Consider the following 25,499-nt stretch of genomic DNA (forward strand, 5'->3'; position numbering starts at 1 on the left):
GTGTGACTTGTTTAACATCCTGTTGGGGAAGGTCATATGAGATGCAAACGAGAAAAGAAATGACACTCTGTACACCAAACAGCATATGTTACTCGCCTATACCGACAACATCGACATAATGGTCGATCATTGCGAGCGGAAACAGTCACCTTTGAACGAATTGAGAAAGATTCTGCAAAAGTTGGACTGGCAGTAATTGGCGAAAAGACCAAACTGATGGTATCAACGCGCAAGACGTCCAGTAGAGTCGGACCAACTGTGGAACTTAAAAACTAAAGCTTTGAGGTAGTAAACGATTTTACGGCCATAAACACGAAACTAATAACATCAGCTTTGAAAACCGGAGAAGAATAGTGTTGGCCAAAAGATGATACTATGGTCTGAGTAAGCAACGCAAAAGCAATGCCACGTCTGGCCAAACCAAGACGCTGATACTACCCGTGTTGTTTTATTGCATCGGGGAGTAAACAAAATTTCGAAACAGATGAACCTAAATACTCGAGATGGTGAAACATTTAAAATACGAAAATCCTTCAAGTGCCGACTATTGGTACACTTACCTTATACAATAGAATGGACAATTTGAACCCACTGGTTTAATGAAATCCGGTACAATGTAAACGTATTATAACAGATCCTAGGTTTGCTAAAAATCTATCCTGGTTAAGATTTTCTTCTATCTTGAAATAACTGGCAATCCCAGCAATTTTTATATGTGTTAAACATATAAGTGCCATTGGCTCACTTAGAGGAAAGGTGTGGAAGTGATAAAAATATAAATTTCATAGATTTTCATTCATGCTTTTCAATTTTATTTTCGTTTGTTGTACAACAACTCTTCATAGTTATAACATGAAATATAGTTTTAAACTTCCACCTATGAACAACAGATCCAAAACCGTTAAAGGACAATTCCTCAATATATATAGACTACTAAATGGCTTGTGTAAACCAATAATAGTACAACGATCAATGTAAACATAGTTATAGCTCAATTTCCATATAAACAATTTCATATAATTTTTGTTTACATTTTTTTATATTTTTTAGTTACGGTTTTTCTAATTTTATTAAATCTTATAAGAACAATTATTTAAAACGACATTAGGTATTTTCCTTCATTTTGTTTTGATACAAATTTAATGCAACACATAATACCATCACTGTTAAGTACCAATTCTTACTACACTGGGTGGTAGTGTATGCATGTGTGTTGTGAACGAGTGTCAGCAACTCGTTACTATTTTTTTTTTTCTGTTTCTCCCTTCAACCATTTGCCAAATATGCCTATATAGGGTTGTCTTGCTCTGGCACACAGTAAATGTCATAATAACAAAACAAATTACAAAACGAGGGGGAGTAACAAGAAGGCAAAATATATACAACGAACGAGCGAACTAACTAACCAACAAAATCATCAATACCAAATCGTCTGTCACTGTGAAGCAGAATTTGTGTACGTCGGTGAGAGAGACCGAAAAAAAAGGAAAAAATATGACAATAAGAAAATTTAGGAAAAGGGATTATAGGAAAATGGATGGAAATCGCTTTTAACAGGAATTCTTATTCAGCATTTTTTCATAGATATGTTTTTGGGGGGATATGGCAACACTACACAACCCCAAATGTTCATAACTCATCGCTTGTGCAAGTGCACAAAAACAAATTGCAAAAAAACACCGGCAACTAAATATTTTAATTTTTTTAAACGTATAATACCATAATTTATAATGGTTACTTTAGATTTTTGAGATGCTCATGATTAAACATGTCCAACAGTCTTATTTCCACTGCCTTTTGCCGTCAAATTGTCTTGCACAAACATGACAAATCATCCGCATGTCAATGGCTGGCTAACTACACACTACTTACCTTCTTCTTCTTCGTACAATCCTTCAATTCTTCTTTCATCAGCTTTTTACGGCCTAGTTCGTTGCTCTTATAATGGACTGATGAACTTTCCTTGTGTCCGTTTGTCGTCTTCGTAGTCTTCAAACAACAAAATTTCAAGCTTAAAACATTGGCAAACACACACAACACACCGTCTATCCAACCATCCAGCAAAAAGAGTAATTATTTTTGACACTTATTCTCCTTCTTCTTGCTTTCTGTTTTATTTTCTTAAGCAGCAGAAAGTAATGGAATCGAATAACTTTATTTTTCTTCTTTTCTTTATTTTGTTTCACTACTGCCAGAAAGAAACTCAAGTTTTATTTTGCCTTTTTGCTTTACTTTTTTTCTTTTGTTTTTTGCAACCACACACAATTATTCTTCTTCTCCTCTATACCGCCGCACACAGTGTCTCACTCACTACACACTACTCTACTCTTTTCTCACACACAATCGAGTGGTATACACAATGTCACTCACACCATCTCACACAGCACAATTCACATTCAGTTGTATGAGTGTGTGTGTGCGTTTTTTGTACCGAAAAAATCCAATTCGTTTTTTCCTCTGCGTTAGCGATTCTCTTTTGTATGGGCTTGGAGAAGAATTGGAATGCAATTTTTCATCAACTGAAAAAAAACTTTTTGCTCTCTTTTTTTGCTGTTTCGGCTTTCACACTGTTACTAAATTCTGTGAACACACGTTTGCTAAACTTTTTTCTATTCCTTTTTGTGTTTGATTTATGAAACGTAAAAACGTTTGGTTGTAAAACTAAATTTGTAATTTTTTTTTCTTTAATTTTAATTTGTAGGCGAACAGGACAGAGAACACTCACTTTGACATTACTCGACGCTTGTATAATCGGTATTAGGGATGACAAGTGAACTTTCGATGAGAGGAGTAATCGAAATCGACGAAGGAAAAGAGAATTTGCAAAGTGACAAGATAACAGCTGATGTGTTACGCTATTGGGAAATAAAGGTGAGTACACACTATTAGTTTGGACTTTTATGTTTTTAATTGATAATAATGTGTTTATACTGTTCAAGATTAACTTAGAGAGATTAACTTAGCGTCTTGTTGAGTGAGTTTGATGTGGCGGGAGGAGTGGCATCAATTGGCCAACACTATCCTTCTCCGAATTTCAAAACTGATGTCATTAGTTTTATTTATGGCGGTAGTAGTTTTCAAATTCCACAGTTGGTCCGAGTCTACTGGACGTCTTGCGCGTTGATACCATCAGCTTGGTCTTCTCGCCATTTACTGCCAGACCCACTTTGCTCGACACATTATGTCGTAGGCGAGTAACCTGTGTTTTTTTGGTGTACAGAGTGCCATTTCTGTTAAAAAGTTCAAACGACAAACTGTCACCTAGTCTGAATCCGAACGAGGATTCAGACAAGGTGCCAGTTAAAATTATCCTACATAGCTGTATTAATTTTTTTTCAGAAACGTCGAACGCAGACATGGTTTTAAGCACCTCTGAAAGGATATGGCTGTCGAATGTGGCTATATAGTCGACGAATAGGTGGAATGTGTCTATGTGTTTTTCGTGGATCTTTTCCAGGATCTGGCACAGAGTGAAAATGTGGTCAATGGGGGATTTGCCAGGTCTGAAGCCGCATTGGTATGGTCTAATAATGTCATATACCATTGGCTTCAGTCGTTCACATACCATACGCTGGATAGCACTTTATATGCGATGGTAAGGAGACTTATTCCTCTATAGTTGGCACATATCGTCTTGCCCCCTTTTTGTGCACGGGACACAGGATGCTGATGTTCCAATCATTAGACATGCATTCCTCTAGCCAAATTGTACTAATAAGCTGGTGAATGCTCCTGACGAGCATCTGAATAGTCCGATTAATTGCTACTCTGACCTCATCTTGGCTAGGTGGTATACACTATTTGATACCAGAAGCTTTTCAAAATGCTCTATAGATTCGATTTGAATGGCAATAGGGACTTTTCGACTGTACCTTCTAAAACAAGTAAATATTTTTAAGCCTTTGAAATCAACAAAGCGTCAAACACAGCTTTTTACCGGATAATAAAATAACTAAAATAAACATGAATTAAATGCACGAGAAAAAGTTTATTCTTTTTATATAATGTTGGAAAGAATAATATTTTACATATTTATTTGATTTTTCTTAATTGGCCAAATAAAGATCGCGAAGCCAGAACAAATAGTGTTTGTCACTTTCAACAATCAATCCATCGACACCTATTATGAAATGAGATAAATAATAATTATATAAAAATTTATTTAAATTCATGTAACAATTGGCAAACTTACCGACAGGCGACATATATTTCTGAGATGGCTTATTGTCTTTATTGGGAACCTCGGGTAGAATATATATTAACCAAAATACATTGCTAAAATTATAAAAAAATGTAAAATAAATCATATTAATTATTATTTAAAAAAATATATATTTCTCGGTTTTCCCATGGCATAATTAAAGAAGGTAGTCTCATTTGACAATTTTATGATGGCAACCCTTTTTAATATCGAATTCATATATCAATTTCAAATAAAATGAAAAATAAATTCCAAAATTATGGCCATGTACAATTATTACAGCAACCAAGGTCTATTAAAAAGGTCACGAAGATAGGCCAGCTGGATATCAGCTGTTTCTCAAGTTTGCTATCAAAATCCATTATTGTGATTTGATTTCCATTAAGACAAAAGACAAGACAAAAATTGATGCTGATTGACCCTATTAATAGATCTTGACAGCAACTATAACGGTTTGATACATTAGCAAATCCATTGTTTACCCTAAAACAACACTTGTGTAAACAACGTGTTACTAAACTTCAAGCTATATTTACTTTCACTTATTTGATCTCAATGAAATTTACTTACCCCTCAACATTTTCCGACTTTCCAGCAATTTCAGTGATATAATGACCCCATGATGTATTCTTATATTTAAAATCAAATCTAAAAAATGTATAAATTATTTTTAAATTTTTAAAAATGTTCATAAAACCTTATAAAAATAACTCACACAGGATCTCTTTCAGCCGCCTGATTCATGGCATCAAAGAAATTGGAATTTTTCGGCGATGTCAGGGTAATGTTAAATTCTTCCGATACCGATGAACCAATCCACAGAGTATAGGTATATGAGACATTGTCACTATCACCATTATTATCCTTTGCCTCAATTCCGTTGGTCATGGCAATATTTATCAATTGCAATGCCATGAAAATTACAATTGGCAAGCGCCAATATTGTCCGTTACGTTGTTGAGTCATCTTGCAATTTTTTTTACAAATGATAAGACAAATAATGGTACGTTTGGTCTTTATATTGTGGCCTAGAATTGCGTTGTGTGGTGAAGTAATTTTGTAGTTCTTTCTTATATGTAATTAGATAAACCATTTCTTAGAATTCGAACAAGTACTTCTGCTTATCATTCAGAGTGTGGGAAAAATAAATTTATAGTATTTATAATGTGGTCGTTTTTTTACAAGAGCAAAAAGAAAGCCGGAATTGCCAAAGAGTACACAATATAAAAAAAACTTTCTACGAATCAAAATACTTATTTTGTTTATGTTTGCATATTGTCCAATTAAAATTTAAAATTAAATTGAAAAATATTCAAATTTAATTGAAATGAAATAAACACAACCACTCTTTGTGTATTTTTTTATATTTGACAGAAGAAGCTACTACTTACAGAGTTGCTTTTCTGTTATTCACCTCAAGTTATTCTATCTTTGATTTCAACGTAATAGTACGTTTACATTGTAACAGATTTCGTTAATCCAGTGGGTTTAAATTGTCAATTCCAATGTATATATGTCAATAAATCCCCATAAAGTAGGTTTACCCGGTAAAAAGTTCTGATGTAAATGCTGTTTAATACTCGTCTCATACGAGCCCATAATCTTCAATATTTTGTCTGTTCCCGTACTGCAAGAATCTACTACTTTTTACTACGATAACTAATTTTCCTTTATGGAATCGAAGAAAATAGTCAATATTGAATAAAAGCCAGTGCGGATATATGGTGGCTATCGTAAAGGGTAAACCAATATTGATAAATTTTTGTAGAAAGATTTGCTATCCTATTGGAATTCAAAGTATCAAAATATCGAATATGGGGGCTACTTAAAATTCTTTGTAGGAAGATGCGCCATTAAAAAAATCACATGTTATATATACACCAATCAGCACCTATAGTAACTTATGATACCTTACTTACTTAGTTGTCTTGTGGCAGAACGATTATTCCGTGGCCTTCCCCTTCTGCATGAAACGTTAGTTGGCTGGCTTTTATACGTCTTTTGAGCTGGGGCATACTCATCCATTCTCACAACATGCCCTAGCCAACGTAGTCGCTGCAAATCGCTACATCTGACTATGTCGATGTCCGAGAATAAATGGTACAAAACTGGTTCATTTGACGGCGATATTCACCGTCGACGCAGATCGGCCCATAGATCTTTCGAATAATTTTTCTCTAAAATACTCCAAGAACTGACTCATCTGCTTGCACAAGTACCCATGCCTCAGATCTATACAACAGCATGGGTAGTATCAGTGTCTTGTAGAGCGTGAGTTTGGTCTGACAGGAGCTGGCTTTGTTTCTAAACTGCTTACATAGACCATAGTAGCATCTTTTGGCCAACACTATCCTTCTTCGAGGTTCAAAACTGATGTCATTATTTTTATTTATGGCGGTACCGAGGTATATAAACTCATTGACTAACTCGAAGTTGTAGATTTCAAGTTTCACAGTTGGCCCGAGTCTACTGGACGTCTTGTGCGTTGATACCATCATTTTGGCCATTTATCATTCATTGTCATTTCCACTTTGGCAGACTCCTTCTCAATTTGTACAAAGGTGCCTGTTACCGCTCGCAACCTTCTGTTCACATTTGCATCTCGTATGACCTTTTCCAGCAAGATGTTCAAAAAAGGTCTCACGACAAACTGTCACCTTGTCTAAATCCTCGTTCGGTTTTGCAGGAATCCGATAGGTCCTTTCCCACTTAAACTGCTGACCTTGTGTCACTTAAAGTTATCTTGCATACCCGCATTCATTTTGCAGGAATGTCGAATGCAGCCATGGCTTTAGGAACTTCTGAGCGGTCGAATGCACAAAGCCGCATCGGCGAATAGGTGGATTGTGTCGATATATTTTTCGTTGGTCATTTCCAAGTATGGTTCAGTATGGTCCAATAATGTCATTAACCATTGGCTTTAGTCCTTCACACAGCACGCTGGATAGCACTTTGTATGCGATGTCTGTTTTTTTGTGAACGGGACACAGGATGCTGAGGTTCCAATCATTGGCCATGAATTACTCTTTCCAAATTGTACTAATCAGCATCTGACCACCGGCCTTGAATAGTTCAGCTGGTAACCCATCGGCACTTGCTTTTTTTTATTCTTCAACCGATTATTTCCTATTCTGACCTCACCTTGGCTAGGTGGCAAACAATCTGTACCGTCATCTCTTATTGGTTCTGGGGTATCTTATTCACCGTTACTATTTGCATATTCCTAATATTTTGTTTATTCGGTCTTTTGCTCTCCCTCATAAAAAAATATATATTCGGCCGTATTGCTGCCTTCCTGAAGCAACCGAATTTTATCGAGATTTATTATCATTAATCGATATTTATATAAACTCAACAATTTTTATCGGCCATCGATTTGTTGTCATCACTAGCACCGGTGTTACGTGCATTTATTTTTTGTTATTATTATTTTTTAACACTTAAATAAAGTAAAATATTGAATAAAAACCATACACAATGAAATCGAAATACATTGGAGCTGGTGGCAGTAAAAAGGCCTTTGTTGCTGCTGGTGCCACAACCTTGGGTTTATTCCTATTCAACTATGTACCCAACACCTTCGGTCTGGAATACTACAAGAACTTTCTGCAATGCTATAAAAGTGGAGAACCTGTAAAAATTTCACCAAAGCTGTTGGCAAGATTCGAGAAGGCCAAAGAAATATGTGGTTTGGAAAACCATGAAATGTCTTTGGTCAAACCTTTCTCGGTATTTGGTTTTGAAGTATCGCTGGTGGGATGTACGAAGACACGCTTTGGTGCCATTGTGGGTATACCGGCCAATTTCGAATATGACAGTGTCAACGATATCAAACGCAGTGAAATACGTTTTCGTGATCAAGCCATTGATTGGAAATCGGAAAGTGGTAAATTCCTAGAGCAGGCACTCATTCTAAGCGAAGAGGAGCAAATTTTTGCATTTTGTAAAGCCCTGCTGCAGGCCAAGACACATTATGTTCTAATGAATTCGTTGTTTCCATCGCTATCGTTTTTAACTGTATACACCGTGGGTAGTTATTTGAATTCAAGTCTGGGTCTTTTGGCCCGACCATTCAGTTTACGCTTGGTTATGTATACAATATTGGGTTTATTTGGTTTGGGTACATGGTGTTTCATGAAAGATTTCAATCAAGTCACAATGGATGCGGATATTGACAAGGAAATGGCTGAGAAAGGTGAAAAGTTTGTACAGGCTGGTATTAGCTATTACGATAAACAGTTGAAGAAGAATATTGCCTTGAGAAATCTGCTGAAAGATGATACCTTTACGGCAAATGGTAATGTTAATTATTTATTGCGTCAAGAATCACTGCCATTGACAATTCGTAAATCGTATTTTGAGGAAAAATTGCAAGAGAATGTGGCTGCAATGAATTAAGATTTACATATGTTCATATACTGTAATAATACTATGTAACATTTTGAAATCGATTGAAAGGAAAAAATGGATGATTCAAATTGCTAATTCAAGGAATTAGTTATAGGTTTTCAAGAGGTATTATTCGAAATATAACTTCTTGAATGTTGCATAGTATTTATTATGCATTGTTTATAGGTCCTTAGTAGTAAAAATTGTATTTTTATTAATTATTAAATCCTGTGAAATTTCAATAAAGTTGTTGACTATTAATGTATCTCGATTATGAATTTCACTTTTTTTGGTTTTATTTAAATTCGTTAATCAAACAAATAAACAGAGGACTGATATTTCTCTGGTCGGAGGAAATGATCGAGTGCCTATGATTCCAAGAGGCGGGAATGGCACCCCTAAATATTCACTTCTCAGGTCTTAGATCAGATTCTTCTTGGAAATGAACACTGGCGATCAAAGAACTGATATTTTTAAGCATAAAAGACGTGGATTTTATAAATTAGGCCTATATAAGGCGTGTAATTATTAGAAACTATTTTTAAATACAAAAAAAGTGGGGATTTTTTAAATCATTTTTTTCAAGGCCTAAATATGACGTGGATTTTTTAAATAATTTTTTCAAGGCCTAAATAAGGCGTGGATTTTTTAAATAATTTGTTCAAGGGGTGGATTTAAAAAAAATCAAGGCTAAATAAGGCTTGGACTCCTCAAAAAAATGATAAAATACCTGGCGAGTATTAAGGTCCCATATCTATCTTCACGTCGTGTTCGAGACTTCTGAGGCAACTGGCCGTTGAAGTAGAGACTGTTACTGATGACCCTTCCATCGGAAATATGGATGAATCATGAGCACGATAAACTACCGTTTCCACGACAGAGAGGTCTACGAGCGGCAATACCCGAGTCTTTCTCGTCCAACGTCTGTCACCTCAGCCCATTGTATACAAGCAGTAGGGCTGCTACAACAACAACCAAACACGTTCGTTTCCAAAACAGAGGGGCCTACGAGCCCAAACGACCCGATTCTCCCTCAGCCAACGTCTGTCACCTCAGCCCATTGTGTAAAAGCAATAGGGCTGCTACAACAACAACCAAACACCTCAGTGCCAAATAAATCTCTGACAAAGAGATTAACGAAGAGCAGTTAACTTCTATAACAGGTTTATCGAACGGGATAGTTTCGAGAGATAGTTTCGAGAGAACTTCCGTAGGTAATATAATCCCTATTACTTACGGAAGTTCTCTCGAAACTATCCGAATGATATTGCGAGGGGCTTCCTCGCAATTCAATTCTGGTACTAATAGAATGAAGTCCCTCTTCTAATGGAGGAGAAGACTTCGTGTAGTCTGAGCACAACCGGGACAAGTTTGGCGGTGACTTCTGACCACTCAGCAATCTCTAAGGGATCTCTGAGATCTTGAGATGTCCTGTACACCATGCTTCACTGGGAATGAGGATAAGGTAGTCCTGAAGTTGACCCAAAAGAGAGTCCATACAGCTAAAAACAACCCTCCTCTGAGTAAATAAACAATTCTACTAACTCGCCTGCTGCTGAATTGCCAAAACTCAAATCCAGGAGAATCCTGACAAGAGCGGTAAGGGTGAGGTGAAAGCCAAATACGTCGCCTCGAAGCAGAAAGCTCAATCACGGGTTCATGAAGATTTGCGAATGGCGATCATGGCCTGACGGGTGTATCAGCGAAGATCACTTCTTGCAAGTCGACAGATAAAAGAAGGACCTCTTCCTGAAGGATGAATTTGATCGTCGGAATCTTCGGTTCGGCCAGATCACCTTGCATAAAGGGTTCAGGGTTGTGAATTATCGACATAAGGTGTCCTCGCACTTCTTTAAGAGCACAATTAACAACATTGATCCCCTTTGGGATGTTAGCGAGCTGGCAGCCATTGCGGTTCCACGAGATTCTGAGCTGGATGGTGACATCAGTGTGAATCCCACCACCACTTAAGGGACTGGAGAAAACTTTGAGGTTGATTAAAAAACAGAACGACGGGTTTCAATTGAACAAATGGAGAATACTCACCAAATTCATGAGAAGTTATATGAAATACTTCTCTAGTATGAAATCCTTTCATAGCACCATGAGTATATAAAACAATAGGAAAAAATACAATTGGGACCTCTAGGTGAATATCAGGATGCTATTAATTTAGTCTGCAAGGTCAATAGTTTTAATTTTCATACCCTGAACTCGAGACGTCATCTTAGATCCTAATAATTCCTATGTCGATAATTCCAAAATAAATCGTAGCCTTAAAAACTCTGGCAGGCAACTTTCGGCATAAAGATAAGGAAACCTTCTCCCAAGGCTAAAAACATGGTCATCGATCTTCAGTCCTTAAAAATGCTTCTACAGTATGAACATCTTTTCAAAGCTCCATTCAGTAAAGAACTTTAAAAAATGCAATCCGATAACAGATCACAGGTGCCTTCATGATGTCATAATATCGATCGAGATCATAAAATCTAAATGCATTAAAATTATTTATTCATTTTGAACGGAGAGTGAGAATGGGATGTTTATATTTTTATAAAAATAGCCTTTTGGGAGGGAGCCTTACAGACTTTCTATTAGAAAGCCTTACTGGCCGTCTACAAGAAATTCTTCTGTGCTACTATAAGAAGAAATTACTCTTCTGGCCTTCTTTATATTTGTCTTTTATGTCTTCTATAAAAAACTTCTGCATTATGGGCAGCTCTAATAAGATCATTTTGTCTACTACAAAAAGGATTTATAGGTCTTTTATTAAAAGGGTATCTTCTGCACCGCTATGAGAATACACTACCGGGTTTTCCATAAAAATAAAATCCTTCTGGATTGATATGAAAATACATTAAATTAAAAACCATCTGGTTTTCTATTTTTGGTAACTCTAAAGATCTAGAAGAAAGAGCTTTATGTCTCCACATTGAATGAAGAATATTTTTGTAAAACATATCCTTCTTCGATCTCTAGTCCTTTTTCTTTCTACTATTCTTGAAGCGTAAACTAAATACCACAATACGAGATTTTTTGTCCTGCAAATAGTCTACAAAAATGTGGTCCATATATTTACGATAGGATCTTCATAGAAAAGGAATCGATATTCATATATTTTCATCGTCCTTTTCACCTTTTACTCGAAACTTTGCTCAGAAAATCCCAATATTTTTGCAGAGTGTTGATATTGATTTTGTATATAGGTTTCAAATAAAATTTAAAACAAAATAATAAAATTTTTGCACGACTTGACAACAATATATGCAAGATCATGTATGTCACATTTGAATACAAACATATTTATTTTTGAGAAAAAAAAATAATGAAATAACGAAGACTGATTAAGTACATCATTATGACTTTCGTTGACGTCGTAATTTTTCACGATCTTTGGACTTTTTTGTCGTACGTTTAAATGGAAGATTCTACTTGTGCGGTCAACAGAACCTGGACAGTCAAATGCGACGAATTCGTCGCACTTTACATACAAACGCAACGATTTGATAATACGAGAGAATTTCAATAGCAGATCCCTTTCTAGACAATATTAATTAAATACATAAGTATGTTTGTATATTAAATTGTTATTGGCGTTTGTTTAATTTTCAGAATATTAAATGTGTATATAAATATATGTATGTACATGTTTGTATATAATAAAAATTTGTGCTTATCAATTTCAATGAAAGTGTTTTCTTTTTCGTATTATTTTTTGCGGTGAAATTTAAATTCGGGGTTTTTGTTCGTTATCAAATTTATTTATTATTTTTTTCGTTGGAATTTTCATTCTGGTACTTTCAAATTTCTTGTTGACAACCTTGGCTTTGGGTGAAGCCCAAATGCACTGAACTTTTGCTGATGCAATAGAAATGGCATTGTCCCAGGGTCATCAATTCATTCGAATTTCAATATTTATTTTGCTATGTGGAATTATTGATTTACATACATATAGACCGGCAAATAATAAAAATATTTATACATATGTACATATAGAAAAAATTATATGTCAAAGAGTAATTGGACGAATTTTTAGAAGACCATCAAGGTGTGGATTTATTAAAAATAATTTTCTTTAAAGACCATCAAGTCAAAAATTAATTAAATACCCTCAGGTCGAAAATTTATTAAAAAATATTTTCCTATAGACCATCAAGGCGTGGATTTATTAAAGAATATTTTTCCAAAGACCATCAAGGCGTGGATTTATTAAAGAATATTTTTCCAAAGACCATCAAGGCGTGGATTTATTAAAGAATATTTTTCCAAAGACCATCAAGGCGTGGATTTATTAAAGAATATTTTTCCAAAGACCATCAAGGCGTGGATTTATTAAAGAATATTTTTCCAAAGACCATCAAGGCGTGGATTTATTAAAGAATATTTTTCCAAAGACCATCAAGGCGTGGATTTATTAAAGAATATTTTTCCAAAGACCATCAAGGCGTGGATTTATTAAAGAATATTTTTCCAAAGACCATCAAGGCGTGGATTTATTAAAGAATATTTTTCCAAAGACCATCAAGGCGTGGATTTATTAAAGAATATTTTTCCAAAGACCATCAAGGCGTGGATTTATTAAAGAATATTTTTCCAAAGACCATCAAGGCGTGGATTTATTAAAGAATATTTTTCCAAAGACCATCAAGGCGTGGATTTATTAAAGAATATTTTTCCAAAGACCATCAAGGCGTGGATTTATTAAAGAATATTTTTCCAAAGACCATCAAGGCGTGGATTTATTAAAGAATATTTTTCCAAAGACCATCAAGGCGTGGATTTATTAAAGAATATTTTTCCAAAGACCATCAAGGCGTGGATTTATTAAAGAATATTTTTCCAAAGACCATCAAGGCGTGGATTTATTAAAGAATATTTTTCCAAAGACCATCAAGGCGTGGATTTATTAAAGAATATTTTTCCAAAGACCATCAAGGCGTGGATTTATTAAAGAATATTTTTCCAAAGACCATCAAGGCGTGGATTTATTAAAGAATATTTTTCCAGGGCCAACTGAGGCGTGGATTTATTAAAGAATATTTTTCAAGGGCCATCTGAGGCGTGGATTTATTAAAGAATGTTTTTCAAGGGCCAACTGAGGCGTGGATTTATTAAAGAATATTTTTCAAAGGGCCAACAAGGCGTGGATTTATTAAAGAATATTTTTCCAGGACCCCAGGGCCAACTGAGGCGAGGAGTTATTAAAGAATATTTTTCCAGGGCCAACTGAGGCGTGGATTTATTAAAGAATATTTTTCAAGGGCCAACTGAGGCGTGGATTTATTAAAGAATATTTTTCAAGGGCCAACTGAGGCGTGGATTTATTAAAGAATATTTTTCCAAAGACCATCAAGGCGTGGATTTATTAAAGAATATTTTTCCAAAGACCATCAAGGCGTGGATTTATTAAAGAATATTTTTCCAAAGACCATCAAGGCGTGGATTTATTAAAGAATATTTTTCCAAAGACCATCAAGGCGTGGATTTATTAAAGAATATTTTTCCAAAGACCATCAAGGCGTGGATTTATTAAAGAATATTTTTCCAAGGGCCAACTGAGGCGTGGATTTATTAAAGAATATTTTTCCAAGAGCCAACTGAGGCGTGGATTTATTAAAGAATATTTTTCAAGGGCCAACTGAGGCGTGGATTTATTAAAGAATATTTTTCCAAAGACCATCAAGGCGTGGATTTATTAAAGAATATTTTTCCAAAGACCATCAAGGCGTGGATTTATTAAAGAATATTTTTCCAAAGACCATCAAGGCGTGGATTTATTAAAGAATATTTTTCCAAAGACCATCAAGGCGTGGATTTATTAAAGAATATTTTTCCAAAGACCATCAAGGCGTGGATTTATTAAAGAATATTTTTCCAAAGACCATCAAGGCGTGGATTTATTAAAGAATATTTTTCCAAAGACCATCAAGGCGTGGATTTATTAAAGAATATTTTTCCAAAGACAATCAAGGCGTGGATTTATTAAAGAATAAGACCAATCAAGGCGTGAATTTATTAAAGAATGTTTTTCCAAAGACCTTCTCAGGCGTGGATTTATTAAAGAAATATTTCTCCAAGGGCCAACTGAGGCGTGGATTTATTAAAGAATATTTTTCCAGGGCCAACTGAGGCGTGGATTTATTAAAGAATATTTTTGGATTTATTAAAGAATATTTTTCAAGGGCCAAATGAGGCGTGGATTTATTAAAGAATATTTTTCAACCTCCAACTGAGGCGTGGATTTATTAAAGAATATTTTTCCAAAGGCCATCAAGGCGTGGATTTATTAAAGAATATTTTTCCAAAGGCCATCAAGGCGTGGATTTATTAAAGAATATTTTTCCAAAGGCCATCAAGGCGTGGATTAAAAATAATTTTCTTCATAAAAAAATAATAAAAATCTGGAATTTTTTTCATATCTCCCACATTTTTAAATAAAAACAACTCAAATCTATTTTTAGATGTTTTTTTTTTAAATAAATATTTTTGTTGTTTTGAATTTTATTATTCTTGTAATCTAATTCTTCTTCATTTAATACATAATAAAATGTAATTTCTAATTAATAATTCTAATAATAGTCTAATAACTAGAAAATGTTGAATCATTCAAATCTCTTAACATTTTTTTTATTTAATCTTAATTTATATAAACTTTGAACTACACTGTTTTAATACACACATTAATAATATCAAAATTTATTTGTTGAAAATGTTATATGTTAAATAAACACTATTTGTTATTTATTTCTCTTTCGGGATGAGCTATATATTTTTGTTTGAAATTTATATATTGGGAACACTAATGTGAAAGATTTTATTTTTTGATTATTGTTTTTTGTTATTGTTAGAATTAAATTCGTTGTTATATGTTTTATTTTCTTTTTGGTTTACTTTCATTTCATTATCAATGTTCAACTTTAGTTCCTTCTATTCTATGGACCAATAAATAAACTAAATTTATTTTATATAAGAATTATTCTTATCACTAAATAAATTAAGCAGCATTAGTAGAACATGTGTAATGATTTTAGTTTTTATAAATATTTTTTATCAATATTTGAGTACAATATAACTTAAGAATATAAATATATTTATTTTTAAATAAGTAGATATGTTGTGGGCAGCATTTTGGAACCAATTTCTTTGAGAATTTGTTTCATCTTGTGTAGCCTATGTATTTTTCCAGTATATAAGGTCCTTAGGTTAACTGAAATAGAAACAAATAAAAATTAATTAATATATTATTTATTTAAAAATTAATAGTAATAATAAAATAATTGAATCAATAACATTATTAAATGAAGACTAATATTTCTTATTGGAATCTCAATTCTTGTTTTTAACTCCAAAGCCCATTATAAGATGGCGATAGAAATAATTTAGGCACTTCTATGTTGTGAACATGAAAAAAAATTACCGATTAAACAATCAGCTGTTTTAAAACAGACTCCCCAAAATAAAAGTGTACTCTCATATGAAAATATTAGGTTCGTTCGTTTACTTTCCCAGTAATATTTACTCAGTAAGAATTTGCAGAGAGTAAATACGATTTTTTCCTTCTCAAGAGAGAAAACTGCAAAAAGTAAACGAACAACATCCAGTAAAAAGATTGTTTCGACACAGCTGATTAAAACAACAAACAAATTGGCGCAAACTAAAAAACAGCATTTTTATTAGAAAAATGGATAACAAGCGGAAAATTGAAATCGTTTGTTCCCCACAAACATTTAAAAGGGTTGTGACTATTTATTCACAAAACAATCAATTTTCTTGAGAACAATTTTTTGTTTGTTTACAAAACATAACAAAACAGCTGATTAAATATCAGCTGATGGTACAAGAAAATTCTTACTGAGTAAATTTTCCTTGTAAGAATTTGCAAATACTCAGTAACACAACTGTCAAATCTGCTCTCTCAATTCACTCTCTTTTACTGGACTTTTGGGTAAACGAACAACATTTTGTAATAATTTGTACAAATTCGTACAAATTATTGAGTAAACGAACGAACCTATTTTCAAAATTTATCGAACAGGATTTAGTAAACATTGTTAAAAAATCAGCTGACCCTAAACATTAAATAAGGCGATGTCTTAAAATCAGCTGATACATTAACAATAGATGTGTTCGGTAGCTAAATTTGACAGTAATTTTTTACGATGAACAGCTGATTTATTAAAACAGCTGATGTCGCAAAACAGAATAAATATGTAATATGAAACAAAAAAAAATTAAATAAATATCAAATTAAAAGGAATTTGAGATATGAAATATTTACAATCGTTTTTGTTGTTGCAGTCGATTGCTGATTCATCTACCGTACCACCTACTCATTAATTGGAATTTTTAAGTTATCGAAAACAATTCAGTCTCAGATAACAACAACTCAATTCTTAAGGAATTAATATTTTGATATTCAATAACAAAGCTTTCAAAAAAATAATTGTGATTGTTAAATATGCAATTGCTGCACATTTTGATAGCAAATTAATAGATAAGTGTTATTTTTTTTATCATTTCCAGGGATGGTCCGTATGACGAATTTTTAGGTTTTCGACTGTCAAAAAGGTGTAAACGTCGAAAACGTCATATACCTGTATAAAATGTAGTAAATGTAGAAAACGTCATTTATTTGAATATTATTACCATATACCGTTATTTTCAAAAATACATATTATTTTTACATATATCTGACTATTCCTTACTAGAACTAATACAAAATTCTAAACTTTTTTGGAGAAACATTTTTTGAAATTTTATATGGATTTCAGTAAAGCATACGTAATTTCCAAATTCATTAATGGAAATAGGTATTTTGTCAAAAACCTAATGGTTTTGGGTGGGTTTCCGACGTTTCTGACGTATGTAATATACGTCGAAAATGTATGTCATTTACGTCACTGTTTCTGACGGACCATCTCTGATCATTTCTAACTGTTGATTTAGGTGAACGTAATTGCCAGATTTCTCGGCGTTTCAATAATTTCTCAAAGGACAAAAAATTGCAAATTGGGTCAAAAACTCGTATGTTTTTAACATCCGAAAGGCGAACCAGAAATTTAAAATTTTATTCAAAATTACAGCTCTAAGCATTAAACGTTTTCGTTCTAATTTTGAAAGATCAAGTTTTAAGCGATTTTCATTTGGGGGAGTTCTTCAACTGTACTAAAAGGCAAACCTCTAAGAGCAAATAACAGGAATTGGTTTGGGACAGATTCAAGTTTTTTTTTATTAAACTAAAATGGGCTCCATGAAATAGATTCGTATCCTAATGTAGGACGAATCAGACAAACAAATGAACGTTTTGTCATATAAGGATCGTCAAAATCCTTAGGGTATCGTTTTATGAATCCTAGCTCAAGATTTAGCTTTATTGATACAAGACTCAATACGCAATTTAAATTACAATTTAGCATCTGAGATGACACCAAGATCATCAACAAAGGAATCAGCATTAACTAATTTGTAAAAACCTATAAAATAATCGGCAGAAATTGATCGAAATTCAAATAGGCATAATTATGTTATTAAGTCAAATTCCGTTAATGTTGCATCAATTCTCGAGAGAGTGCTGATCATTTTGAGGGTTAAATACTAGTTTTTGTGTGTCTAAATTACTGAAACGGTTCACATCATCAGAAAACTTTAACACATTAGAAAATTGTATCAGTGAAGGAACATCATTTAAGTATAAAACAAAGAGTAATGGACCAAAATGTCTACCAAAATGAACATTAATGTTTCTAAAGATAATATCATTGAAAATCACACTTTGAGTGCAATTTTTCAAGTAGAATAAAATGCAAGACAAATGTAATATTGGAAATCCCATAGTATTCAATTTAAATAATCAAAGTTTGGGTACCACATTGTCAAATGCTTTACTATTACTAAAATCAATGTAAATTACATCTGTTTGTTGCTTTCTGGAAAACCCATGGTGTGCATGACATGTTAATTCCATTAGATTAGTCAAAGTAGATCTGCCTTTGATGAAACCATGTTGATAAGTTGAAATTATTGTTGAAACAAATTAATAATCATACGTTTTACTAAAAGTTCTGCTGTTGGATTTATGTAAGAGAGTAATAAAACTCGATGTCCAGGACATTGGAAGTAACCTTAAGACAGCGAAAGATAGCAGTAAAGGGTTTACATAGTACATAAGCACAGGTTCTCAGAATGTTCACTGGTACTCCATCAGGTTCTGGGGAACAACAATAGACCCATGGCCTATAAATAAGGTCACCAAGGGAGACCAGCTGATTATCGATACCTCTCAAGTTTGCTGTCAAAATGCATTATTGTGAATTGACTTCCATTATGAAAACGTAAACAAAGTCGAAATTTTTGACATTAGACTTGAGAAAAAACAGCTGTTTTCCGATTTCGATTGCTATCTTGGTGACCTTATTTATAGGCCATGAATAGACCATTTAAAAATGCATCCTAGGGATATATAAATCAACTTTCGACTAATCGATTAATCGACTTTTTGTATTGAAAAGTCTAAAAGTCGAAGTCGACTTTTGACCTTTGAGAAAATCGCAAAGTCGACTTTCGATTTTCTTCATAAATTCCTGTTTTATTATCAAAGCCGAAATTGTCCTAAAATTACACATTCCAGAACTTTTTTCATCTGTTGGGAACAAATCTTATAAAAAATTAAATTTTTAGTCGAAAATCGATTTTGAAAATGTTTGACAAAATTTAAGATCGAAAAGTCGTCTTTTTAGTAAAAGGCAAAAATCGAAAAGTATAAAAATCGACTTTTTTACGTATCCCTAATTCATCCTCTGTTAGAAGATTAGGAAATTAGGGAAATTGTTAATTTTGTCAATATTAAAGACATAATTTGAGGTAAAAGTCAATGTGGAGTAAGTGCTTTGAAAGAAATCTGCAAATATGTCTGCTATTTTTGATGTATCACTGTAGTCTTTTTTACCATACCTCAAACGACTAGGAAATTCACGAAATTTTCTTTTAGAATTAACAAAATTATAAAATCTTTTAGGTTTGGCGAAAACATTTTACTAACTTTAATAACTAGGACTGACAATTGGAAATCATTGTGAACATGGTATAAAAATATGAAACACATGAGTCTAAGTTATTTCCAAATTCTCACTTAGTATTAGATAACATGATACGCAATAGATTGAAGGTAGTCTTCGGAAATTTTAATTTACGAGTTGCTTTTCTCTTCAGAGTGTTATTTAAATAATTATCATGCAGTTCTAACTTTAAATATAAAGTAGGATGATGTGTATCTTCAGGTTCTGCAAATGAAGAACATCTATTGTCATTTCTTATGTTATTTATTAGTAGTAAACATCGATCAAATATAGTGCCCTAAAAAGCATCCATAACAGGTTCTGAATTTATTGACGAAACAGATACAAAATCGGTGGTATTTTCGACCAAAATCCAATGTATATAAGACAAATTAAAGTCTCCAAGGCAAATAAAATATTGATGTTTCTAATTCTGAAATACGACAATTAATTCAGAATGGAGCAGAATTTGGAGCAATATATGAACATGTTAAAATTAGGGTATTTCTTAAGTAATTTAATTTAACACAAACAAATTCTATGTTGCAATTGTCTATAACAATACGCTCTGAGGCAATGAAGTTGTTTACATCAATACGAACTTCCCCACCAGATTTATTTAACCTATCAGTTCTATAGGTTTGATATTAATCAGACAAAACTTCTGCATCACCAATATTTGGTTTTAGCCAGATTTTGAGTTTGAAATTTTAAGTTGAATGTGTACGAATACTTTTTCTGGCAAGTGTATAACTTCGTTTGCAAAAATAAAATCAGTTTTTGTTATAAAATAAATATTTTTCTTTTATTATTTAAACTTACCTTAAAAATAAACTAATTATTTTATGTATAGCCTTCATAACAGGCATGCAGCAGTCTTCAATGTTCAAATATGAAACATATCATAAAATAATTCTATATTCTAGTTATCAACGTGATATTATCAGGTTAAGTATTGTTCTAAGGGTATAATTTGTGTGTTCCGAGAAATAAAAAAAAATGCTTGCAAAATGAAACATTCTAGAGCATCGTCATCATTATCGCCATGGTCATTAATGGTGGTCTTATGTGATTAAGCACACACGAGCATGCCACACACTCGTCACTTGTATTTTTCTTCCTTCTCCTCCTGCACCTCCTACTCCACATTATTCGCTTATCTGAACAGTGGCAGCGGCACACTTGTGTCAAGTTCACAGCAGCCAGGCACCGCAATATTGAGCTCTCTTAAAATTTCTTATTATTCCTTAAATGGGCCTTCTGTTTTATCTGTTCCTGTACACAGGTACCATTGGCAGCCCGTTCTAGACAAACTCGTTCCTTGGCCAGCACAAAACATTGTGTCTGTACCATATTAAAGAATAGCTGGCCAATTGTTTTGGCATCCTCATCGTTGGCCATTTTCAGGCAGGTGCGAAAACGACGATCACAGCTACAATGGGACAGAGTGTAGGGGCGATAATTGAAGAGACCATATCGTTGGCTCATGGCGGCAATGAAAATTTTGCAATGATCATGTTTACGGCAGCATTTATCAGCCATCGAGGCACCGCCAAGGGTATTGTAGGTGCCATTAGCTAAATTTCCGCGACCGCACCAACGGGTGTTGGGTGCAATTAGCCAATCGGATAGTTCACGTTTCGGGCGTGAGTGTTGGTGTGTGGTGTGCTCTCCGGCAATGTGGCGAGAGTTATGCTCTATGTTCTCAATTGAATTTTCATTTGCTTCATGGTTATGCATGCTGCTGGTGCTGGGGCTAGTGCTACTGACACCGCCACTGGTGGTTACGACGTCATCATTTTTATCGTATGATGTATGATGTCGTCGTTGGTGGTGTTGTTGCTGTTTCTGTTGACTGGTTTGTGCATGCATTGCATTTATTTGGCTATGACTATTGGCACCGGCAGTGTTTTCATCGTTGGTGGCGTCGAAGGTGGTGGTGGTTACAGTTCCATCATAGTTTGTGTGATATTTAACACTACTTTGTTGCCTTAATAAGGGATTTTGGGCTTCCATTTGGGATTTGTGAAATGACTGTTGTTGTTTTTGGCTTATTTCTAGGGTATCCATGAATTCATTGCGATTGCTGGTATATTCTGGAACACTGACACGAATTGTCCAAATTGTTTGTATGCAAATGACCAGGAAAATTAATGCAATTCTCATTGGACCAGCCATGATTTGTTATGATTTATTTTGTTCACAAATTTTAATTTGACCGTTATTTTTTTGAATGTTTTTATTATTCTGTTCTCTTCACTCCCTCTCACTCTTTTTAAAAGGGGTTTGCTTTTGTTGTTAATTGTCAACCTTCCACTTGAGAAAGCATTCGCATTCACACACAGACACAAAAAAACACTTAAATTTTTCTTTCCGTTTCCTTCGTTACGCGTTAAAACTTTGTCCCGCAATAGAGCTCTTCTTCTTCGTTTTGCTTGGCTACCCTGCTGTTGTTCTCACGTTCAGGTTTACTGTGTGACTGGCTTCGTTTATCATTCGATTGTTCATTTATATATTGGCCACTTTACGAGGAGGTTTGTTTTGCTAATTTTTTTGTTGTTATTGGTGTTGAGATTATTTCCATTGAATTTTGTGCTCCCATTCTCTCTCTATCTCTCTAGTACACAATTCAATTGTATTTGAGCTAAACAGAGAGAGTTTGGTGGTAAAGAGAGTAATTGTAAATATTGAAAGGTGACCAGGAAACAAAAATTGGACTATACTTACCATCACTAAAAAGCTTTTAACACAAGTCATTCAAAAGACTTCATTCAAAAATCTTCCAACTGGCTCAAATCTAGTGCAGAAAAATATAAGAAAATACGAAGCTCCTGAAGATACAAGAATACTTAAAAATAAGCAAGGAACACTGGTTAAATAAGAGATTCTAAACTTGACTATAAAACCGCATTCGACAGCTCAATCAGCTCAGAAGAGCATAACGCTGTCCGTGAACTATTTGCCAAGGAAGGTATAAATTCTATACATACACTGCTAAGGGGAAAACCTCGCTTACTCGGTAGTCCTTGAAAGACTATCGGGAAATTATGAAGTGGAAGACGTTAGGGCCGCACTTGCAGAATTGACTATCGATCTCGACGTTAAACACGTCGTGAAACTAGGTCAACGCAAAACCCCATCAGGGGTACTCAAGTCAAAAATGGTAGCCGTGACAAATCCAACTACCGGTAAAGTTGGAATGAAACCTGAGGTCACATTTGGCTGTGTGAACTGCCGACTGCCCAATCCGCCTAGAGCTCATAGCGCAACGAGCTGAACCCAAGGCGAAACTGGAATCTTTCCCAAAGGAAACAACGTCAAGATACAAAACGGTATTTCACATGCTGCTACGACGACAAAGGTGACACCCAAAGCACATAACATAACTTTGAGCCAACAAACAAAGATTGCACCAAAGCTAACATGACTTAGGACCAACAAACAAAGATTGCACCAAAGCTAACTTGACTTTGGGCCAACAATCTTTGGAGCAGAATGTGTATAGCTTCCTCTTTCTGATGTACTCTGGAAGGATATCTTTGGGAAAGATTTCCTGAGCGCAGTGATTCAAGTTCGTCAATTCTTAGATTAGCTAAAAAGTATGGACAAGGCGAGCCAGGCGGGTAGGGTATCAATGGGAAGGCCAGCTACTTTTATTTTCGTCAATATCAACTGCGTGGTTTCGAAATATAGGAGGCACTACCTCCAAATATTCCTCAACGAACATAAACCGAAGGTCATGATGTTGGTGGAACATACACTATCTCAAAAGCACCGTTTTGAGATAGCAGGGTATAGCACTTTTTTAAAATACAGACCAGGTGGAGGAACTTGTATATTGGTTAAGGACTATATTTAAAGTGATAGTGTACATCTCGATTTAGGAAATATTTTCGAAATATAAGAGGCACTACCTCCAAATATTCCTTAACGAACATAAACTGGAAGTCATGATTTAAAGGGATAGGGTACATCTCGATTTAGGAGCAATCAAAGGCACCTGGCTAGGTACTGATTTGAAATGCCTAATTTAGATCCTTTAGGGAATTTAGCTAGATTAGGAGAGGTAATTATTGTGGCGGACCTCAATGGTAGACATACTAACTGGGGAGATGACCAAACATGTTCAAAGGGGAGGATAGTTTTGGATTTTTTAATCTGCTGTCCTGATATAAATATCTTGCCCATAGATGATCCAACCAGGGTCAATAGAGGGTCACAATCTTATATTGACACTTTTTTGGTATCATGTGGATGACAATGGCTCGAGGACTTACAACTTTAAAATTACGGATTTTGGTGACGTACTTGACAGGAAAGAGAGAAGTACGTTTTATGATTATAGACGTATGGACAGAAGATTATATAATAGGAAGTTGGCAGAAGAGCTTCCCAACTTTCGACTTCCTATTGATCGGAATGCCACTATCTCAGAAATTTATGAATGCATCGAGGCACGAGTGAGGTATTCCGAAACGCCATAGTCTGCTGTTCCCAGAATTAATTCGGGACCAAGAGGAACCCATAGACTTTCCCCGATATATTAGACCTTATCCGACATTTGCAGCTAACCTAACTGCTGATGGAACTCATGTATACTCATGTATATATAATATATGGCGACTGCATAATATCCTGCAAGCTACCAATATTAGGGCAGGGTTAAAGAGAAGATCAAAACGCAAATCCACAGGACCTGACGGAATCCCTGAATTTGTGTTAAGGAGGAACACAAGTGCTGCATAGAAACACATTGCAATTATCCTCAATCATTGCATAAATTTGGGCTACGGGCAATAACCATACCCATGCTGAAACCTGGTAAGAACCCTACAAAATGCAATAGTTACAGGGCAATTAGCTTACTTTCAGCGTTCGGTAAGCTTTTTGAATATTTTGTACTCTCTGAAATTAGATATGTACTGGAAGAGAGGAAGAAATTCAAACTGATGGCCAATTCGGCTTCAGGAAGGGTCATTCGACATCATATGCCCTGATGGTCTTAGGGGAATATGTGACTCGTGCTCTAAATAACAGTTTGGATTTTACCGAGGCATTTGATAATGTTTGGCAAAGCGCAATGATATAAAAAATAGGAAGACTAGGCTTCGATTTTTATATATTTAGGGTTGTGTCGAGTTTTCTAGCTGACAGAAGCTTTAAGGTAAAAGTTGAAGAAAACCTTTCGTTAGAAAGAACAGTCTTGGACCACTAATTGGGCATGTTTTCCTTATTTTGAGGAATTTAAAATTGCAATACCAAGCAGAATGTCCTGGGCGGGTGAGCTCCCTCTTCTTGGCGGTCTGTTAATATATACAGGCGGTTTAAATATGAAAGAAAACACTGGTGGGGGAGTTTTCTGTGACGAATTTTCAATTAAGAACTCATAAAAACGAAATAATAATTTTAAGGTTTTTCAAGCAGAGATTTTAGCAATACCGAAAGCAGCGGAGTTAGTCAAGGAACTGTGTATTAGTGACGCGTTATCGGTGGCTATATTAGCCAATAGTCAAGCACCATTTAAAGCAATTAGATCCTGAACTATAAACTCTAGGGTAATTCATGATTGCAAATCTGCTCTGCAGGATATTCAGCATTTTGTTAGACATTGTTGGGTTCCAGGTCATAGTGACATAAACGGAAATAAAGTAGCTGATTAACTTGTTCGGTGTGGATCGCAATTTGATGGCAATTGATGACACTGCTAGGCCTCTGCTTAACTACTTCTTTGGCAAAATCCGCAAGTTTTAAAATAACTACCAAATGGAATAGGGAATCTTGTTATATGAGAAATGAAAATAAAATTGTCGATTGTAAAACAAGACAATTATTGCCTGCTTCAAATTATTTTGTTT

The 25,499-nt window shown here is 34.5% G+C and overlaps 1 protein-coding gene and 1 long non-coding RNA gene across 2 annotated transcripts; one reads left to right on the plus strand and one right to left on the minus strand.

Moving 5' to 3' along the window:
- Positions 1–4,776: 4,776 nt before the first annotated feature.
- LOC133326032 (uncharacterized) lies at positions 4,777–5,043 on the minus strand. The gene is made up of 2 exons (XR_009754177.1): positions 4,917–5,043; positions 4,777–4,849 (listed from the first exon to the last, which is right to left on the minus strand). It is a non-coding gene; the product is annotated as an uncharacterized LOC133326032 (long non-coding RNA).
- A 2,620-nt stretch (positions 5,044–7,663) lies between these two features.
- LOC133326033 (transmembrane protein 177) lies at positions 7,664–8,599 on the plus strand. Its single transcript, XM_061534707.1, has one exon. It carries the CDS (start codon positions 7,679–7,681, stop codon positions 8,597–8,599), a length of 921 nt encoding a protein of 306 aa, XP_061390691.1. The 5' UTR covers positions 7,664–7,678.
- The last annotated feature ends 16,900 nt before the right edge of the window (positions 8,600–25,499 follow it).

The sequence above is a fragment of the Musca vetustissima genome, unplaced genomic scaffold, assembly GCF_032173495.1.
Source record: "Musca vetustissima isolate MV318-11 ecotype Yass unplaced genomic scaffold, APGP_CSIRO_Mvet_v1 utg358, whole genome shotgun sequence".
Taxonomy (NCBI): Eukaryota; Metazoa; Arthropoda; class Insecta; order Diptera; family Muscidae; genus Musca; species Musca vetustissima.

What these genes read in the sequence shown, in the direction of transcription:
- LOC133326033 (XM_061534707.1), top strand. Translation starts at nt 7,679, where the DNA reads ATGAAATCGAAATACATTGGAGCTGGTGGCAGTAAAAAGGCCTTTGTT.